At 41.8% G+C, this 6,945-nt stretch overlaps 1 protein-coding gene across 1 annotated transcript; it reads right to left on the minus strand.

Moving 5' to 3' along the window:
* Nucleotides 1-561: 561 nt before the first annotated feature.
* LOC139609785 (basic helix-loop-helix transcription factor scleraxis) lies at nt 562-4,430 on the minus strand. Its single transcript, XM_071464759.1, has 2 exons — nt 3,647-4,430; nt 562-2,558 (listed from the first exon to the last, which is right to left on the minus strand). The coding sequence occupies exons 1-2, from the start codon at nt 4,217-4,219 to the stop codon at nt 2,523-2,525; spliced, it is 609 nt and encodes a 202-aa protein (XP_071320860.1). The 5' UTR covers nt 4,220-4,430; the 3' UTR covers nt 562-2,522.
* Between the last annotated feature and the right edge of the window lie 2,515 nt (nt 4,431-6,945).

Raw genomic sequence — 6,945 nt, forward strand, 5'->3', positions numbered from 1 at the left:
CTATTTAGATAGGAAAGTAGCTACATTACTATAATTGGGATGCAAGACGGAAAATTTCTCAGCTATGATTAACATTAAACCTAAATTGCATGGAAACAAGTCAGACTTTGAAGCTCTATATAAACCAAATTTCGGTTTTTATTAGATGTAAAGAATTTGGAACTTAATTTGTAAGTGTGGCATCAGATTTTCCAACAAAGCTTTTGTCACAAAACAGCTCAAACTTAATATTTTGGCATTTGAAACACACTTTACATTTCTTTCACACAAAAAACAATGTGTGGAAAACATCAGAATAAACAAGTTTATTTTAACTTTAAATGTCAAAGAAATGAAATGTTAGACATTTGTGGAAATAGGTTTCTGTCAGGAAGAGGAAATAAGTGATTAACAAAATAAATCTCATGGTAAGTGATTAAAACAATGTTAGTTGTGATTTAAGTCTAAATATCTGCTGTTTTTACCAGGATCAGTTTTTCACTGAAATTGTGCCCACACGCTCTTATAATTGTTGATATAAAACAAATATTTTAGAGCAGTTGCAGACAATGAACAAAACAATTTGATATTTGTTTTTCTTTATTGTACAAAAATACATTAATCTTCAAGCAGCTTCTCAGTATTTGCGATGTGCAAGTTCACATTTTTATACACTTCATGTTACACATTGGATTTAGAGGTAGGCCTTCATATTTAAAACAGGTTTGAGGTAGTGTGCAACATTTCCCAGTGATAATTTTCATCCACATTTGCTGTATAAATCATATCAAGGGATCTAGTTGATTGTAAAATGATTATATATTTTCCAAATAAGTGCAAAGGGCAACCTAATGCACTATGCATGCCAGGGCATCACGCATTCACGTGCACACAAAACTTCAGTTCCTTGTTTTTAAAGTGATAGAGATTGTGCAACAATGCAAAAGTAAACATTTCATCACACTGCAAATGTATTTATCTCAACATCTCGTCTTGAGTTCAGGCCAAAAGCAAAACTTCAGACAAACAGAAGATAGAATATATAAGGTCAATACCGTTCAAATTCAAAATAGGGACAAATCACTTGTTGCTTGCAAAACTCCCTTCAGTTCCCATGTTTTGAAATAGGTGTCTGATTTCCACCTTCATATCATCAAAATGCAATCAAATGATCCCTGATCCAAAATTCCTTTATTCATTCCATCCTTGACTTTGTCTTTTTAAAGTTATGATTTTAAGCCTTAAGATAGGAAATTAAATGACATGTCAAACAGGCATCTTTTCGTGCACTGTCATCTTTCTCAGGAAAAATGTTTTGCACATCATTTTTAAATTTAAAGTAATAAAGCAGATAAAATATTTGCCTGCCTTTTCCCAGCCTACCACTCAGTGTAGAACATACTAACAGAAAACTCATGTCTTACCTGCATGTGAACATAACTTTCCAGTGGAGACAAATAGGAAAGCAAAACCTTGTTTTTTTTTTTTTTGTTTCTTTAATGTAGATATGTTGAGAATCGCCAAATTTATCCTACACTTATTTGTAATGTATCAAAATGTAATTGTGAACTGTTCAGCTTCAAAGAGTGAATACTTTTGGGATTGTAGGGTCCCTCAGACAGACTGCAAAGTTTATTCATGCCTCGCTTCATTCATTTCACCTTCTGTCTGTTATTTTCCACCAACCTCTTTCCTTTTTCCCTCATGTCTACTTTTATTAAGTAGCTCCATTGCATCATTTTGCGCCGCCCAGGGTGAATTTTACATCAAATCGCGTCTTTCCACTGACTTTGCAGTCGTGTTGCGTCTAACGTTGGTCATCCTTTTTGTCTGAAATACAGCATGACCCTTTAATGTACTAAAAAATAACCTGTTAGATGTTGTAACTATGGATTAAAAACACAAATTTGTAATGTTGTGGAAAAAGTAGTGCAATCTCGTTGCAGGGTGTGGTATAAAAATGTGCTCTTTGTGTGGGTTGTCATTACAAGCTGTTTGCAGCCTGACCAGGCTTCATGTGGACGTGGAAATCAGTCCTGTCAGTGTTTTTGCAGTTCCTACTCCTCACCACTGGAGGTGATAGATCACTCACTGGCCCTTTAAAGTGCCCCTGCATAATTGCAATATTTCTGACAGCACTTGAAGGCAGCATTAACGCCACTCAACTGACAGCAACCGCTGCAGTAGAAGCTCTTCAGTTTCCTTCATGTGACTGAAGGCGACAAGGCTTTTTTTTTTTATTAGTCAGACACATGGAGGGGGGGTGGGGGGGTTGTACTATTCGTGGGACTAAAATAGCCCCCCCGTCAGGTGCAAGTTTACACATTGGCTCAGGTTACAGCTCAACCAAAACATAGAAGTTCAGAAGCACACAAATGTGAACAGAAAGTGCCTTTCAGTGTTCGTTCTGTCTTTGGTTTTCTAGTCCAATCCAAAAATAAATATATTTATATATGTACAAAGTCCTACAGGTATATTTTAACGCCACGTGTCTGCATGTAAACAACATCACAGTGGACTCCTCGTCTGTCCAGAGCTTTGCTTCACACAGCAGCTGAGTGTTTCCCTCCATCTCTGAGCTGTGGAAGCAAAGAAACGTCATTTTCAACACAGTTCAGTGAAAGCTCAAGACATGTAACCTGTTAGCGCCAATATTAAAATGCAAAATTTACAGTGTACTGTTAATAACTATAGTTTGAGGTAGTATAAAAATTACTGCACCTAAATTAAGAAAAAGACTAATAATTTTAAAAATGTCAGGTTGATCACCCAATTTCCTAATTTATTTCATTTGTTTAATTTGAATTCATAACTTTAGGCTGCTCTTAAAATAGTTTTACATTTAAAAGTTATAGTGACATAATATTTCTGCTCTTGTGCCAGTTTCTTGTCTCTATTTTTAACTGCAAAGTGTTGAGCCAAACACCACCACATACTATTAACACTTCTAACCCACTACTACACGTCTATCCAGGACAAAAATGATTGTTCACTGGGTAAAAATCAACAGTATTGTTTAGTAATATCCATTTATAGTTCGATTATTTACAGTATTTTACCACAACCATGGTGCTTTTTAATTGGTTTTTAATACATTTTAGAAAATAATGTTCTGTGGCCCCCATGAGATGCCTCCTTAATAAAGTCTGAAGTGAATCATTTAAATAAAATAACTTACCCACAGTATAATTAATAGTTAATTATAACCAAGTCTCCTATTTGATCTGCTCTCCCTAAACAAACAGTATTTATTCATGAAATGTGTGCCAGACTTTTCCCTACAACAGGTTTCCTTTGGAAAACAACCTTGAGTTTAGATCAGTTGAGAAACTGATCCACTCTGCTACTGAGGCAAAGGCCTAAACTTGTTTTAAAGCTCTGAAGGCACCACAGCATGTTGTCATTCAGTGTTGTCAATCACTGGAGAAACAGGTGCCACTCTGGTGAACCCACATCATCTTTGAACCGTCTCTCTTCATGCAAACTCAGCACCTGGAAACATGTTTCCAACACAAAGAGGATGCAGCCTGCACAGGTGGCATCTTCTGTTCTACTGTTTAAAGGAGTCGCTTTGGAACATTACGCATCTGGTTATGCGTAAAAAGTGCTGCAGGTAGTTTCTGCAGGGACGGGCTCTGCTTTGCAACAAGTGTAAACGGCCACTCACCAGCTTCCTTTGGTTGCTGAGGCAGAAAGTGCAGATGGGCCGCAGGGGGGGCGCGCTGAGCGCGGCCGGGCCGTGCAGGATGCTCTGGTAGCGGAGACACGGCTGTCCGTCCCGGCAGTCCTCCCCCAGCAGCAGCACGTTGGCCAGGTGGGAGATGTAGCTGGACGCCAGGCGCAGAGTCTCTATCTTGGAGAGCTTCCTGTCGGCGGGCTCTGTGGGGATGAGCGTCCGCAGCGCGGTGAAGGCCGTGTTCACGCTGTGCGTCCTGTCGCGCTCCCGCGCGTTGGCCGCTTGTCTCTGCTTGCTCACTCCGGACAGACGCGCGTCTCCAGCGTCTCCTCCGCCCCCGCCGCTGCTCCTCCTCCGCCTTCTCCTCCGTCTGGAGGCGCCGGAGCGAGTACTGCCAGCGGCGGCTGTTTCCTTCCCTGTCGCCTCCCCCTCCCCCGGCTCTCTCCGCGGGCTGCAGCCGCCGGTGGACTTTCCGTCGGAGCTGTCGCTGCTGGTGTCCAGGTCGTCCAGGTCGGAGGTGAAGCAGTCGGGCCGCGCACTGCGCTCACTGCCTGTGGACTTCATTCTGGCTCTGCTCTGCTCTGCTGTGCTCTGTCTGGAGCTGCTGCAGCCGTGCGCGGGCGGCGGCTGCACATCACTTTATCCTGAGGGTGAAAATAGCACCGGGGGCCGAGCAGCTGCCGCCGATCCGGTGACCGAGGGTTCGCACCGTCCGGCCCCCGGCGGGTCGGCATACCATATCTAATGAATGACGGCTGCTTTCTGGGTCGCCAGCCCAGGAGAAGGGAAGACAGGTGGAGCCTAGAGGGAGGGGAGGAGGGGGCACCTGTTGTGGTCTGGAGGATATGGGTTTAAATTAGGCTCGACCAATATGGGTCTTCCTTCAGGGCCGATACTGGCAGTTTCAGATCGAAACTTGTGATATTTTGCCAGCACATACAAAAGCTTTCCACCAGTCAACCTCCATGATGGTGGCAAAGAGACTATAAGAAACTGTAATATTGTTATTATTACTATTAGATAAAAAAATTGGGAGAAAATAGGGGAATATCCTCCAATAACCTTATAACAGATATTTAATTAGCTTTGAATATATCAACTGAGGATATGATCATTTCTGCCAATGTCCATCTGTTAATATTAATTTCAGTTTAGTGTAAAATACAGAGAGAAGAGAGTAAACATTTATATGAAAGTTTGAAACTATTACTTAGGCCTATAATTAGTATTTTTTCCTGATCGTGAATTAGACTCTCCACCCTGGTGAGAACGCAGTCTTAATGAATGTAGCATTAACAGGTCTCTAGGAAGTGTGACCTGAACTCTCCACTACAATTTAATTCTGGTTAAAGGAAATAGAACAGCGAGATTTCCCTCCTAACTGAACAACAGGCCGACTGATGCATCAGAGTGAAAAACCTGCAGAGCACGTGTTAGTTATCAAGGCCCTGAGATGCTCCCAAACAGGTACAGATGTGGCCGGCAGCTGCCTGAAGCAAAACACTGACGTTTCAAAAACACAAATATAACCAGCACCACTCCAGTGAAAGGAGTCAAGTGTCACATCTTGCACAGTAAAGCTCTTTTTGCTATGTATTTGGAAACTTTGACCTTCCTCAGCAGTGAAATGAAATAATTTCAGACATATTTGAACATCTCCTCCCCTCTGACTTGAATCTCTCTTTGCTGATGGACACTTTAGTGTCACAATAGTCTTGCCCTACACACTGTGGGTTACTAATAACTAGTGTTTGTATGTTGTGTGTTTGTGTCCTGCCTGTTGGTATCCAGGGTGGAGGATAACTTTGCTGCCTTGGCTGACTGCTCTGAGCTTCCATTGAGTGAACAGTCCAGGTGTACCCACCCGTCCCGTACCGTTCCCTCCTGTTCTGTCTGTACCCACCATGATGGACACATACACCCCCTCCCCTCCTCGTCCACCTTGACCAGTGCCATCTTTGGGAGTGGATATAAATATCTGTGAAGAGACGATGCCTTGTGTGTTTGCTGTAAAGGCTCATAACAACCTATAAGTTGGATTGTCAATTTCATTCAAATCACAACAGAGAGATGAAATGAATCTAAACTCAGTGATGTTGCCCTTTAAATTGATTTAGTGGTAATTTCAGTTTTTACTCTGTTGTCTTAAGACACCTGTCTTCATTGAATTGTGAATTTCATTTTCAGTTTTACCTGTATTTCTGTATTTTATATTCTTGATGTCATTACTAGTGCCACCAGAGGGCAGCAAATCCCTAATGATCATTTCTTCAAGGTTTGTGTTTTTATTTTTTTCAAAATGTTAAACTTTGGGAGACTCACATCTTCTCCTAAGTAGCCCAAACAGAGGATATGTAGTAATAGCTTCAGGTCAAAGGTCATCTACTTAAAGGATTATTCCTGCTACAGGAGACCTAATCAAAGGCCAGGGTGATTTAGAGCATCATATTTAGCAGAAATGTCCTCCATAACTTAAAAAAATGGAAGACATGTTAAAGCAGTGTGCTAAAGAGTCATACAGAGATAAGAGTAATAGAAACAAATATCAACAGAGGGCAAGGCCTGTTGCTCCTGCTGTGATCTAACAAACCATCCAGCTTCATCCTAATCAGTTGTAAAAAGTCAAACGGCTCTTTAGTTTTCGGCCCAGTGGAGGCAGGAGCAGGAGAGACTGGCAGAGTGGAATCCTAACTGGTGCGGAGCTAATGTGGCCTCATTAATCTTTTAATCCTTATTTCCTCGCGGCCCCTGTGGCCCCGACCCGCTGGCTGTGAACTTGTCTGGCCCCTGCAGCAAAGTCAAATGCTTCTCTGCTGCTGCCAACAAACAGCAAGTCCCAGAAAACCTCAGCAAACTAAAAGCATCTTGGGGTGTCAACAGATTATGAATATAATCTTATATAAGACCTTTCTAATCTTTTATCAAATCTTTACTTTTCAGGTGATCTAACACATCCTCTGGTGGCCATGTTGGAGGTCATCAGTTCTACAAACAGCTGTTAAAAAGGAATTATGGGTACAAGGAGACGGATGGAGAACTTCAAACCATCTGTACAGAAGGGAAGGAACCACAATATATCTGCTGCTGTGAGGAACCAAACATGGACCATGTGGTACTGTCTTCGTTCCTGTTGTCATGTAGAGTGATCATGTGGCTCAGTTCAAATGTTTGTGCTGTTGTCTGTGACAGCTCGAGCTGCAGGTCAGTCCTGGTCGACTTCAGTTGTCAGTGAGAAGTCGAAGTAGGTAATGAATGAATTTAAGGTGCCCTCCATACGACATCTGAAGAAA

The sequence above is a fragment of the Trachinotus anak genome, unplaced genomic scaffold, assembly GCF_046630095.1.
Source record: "Trachinotus anak isolate AG129_WGS33_773 ecotype Australia unplaced genomic scaffold, CSIRO_AGI_Tana_v1 ptg000026l, whole genome shotgun sequence".
Classification (NCBI taxonomy): domain Eukaryota; kingdom Metazoa; phylum Chordata; class Actinopteri; order Carangiformes; family Carangidae; genus Trachinotus; species Trachinotus anak.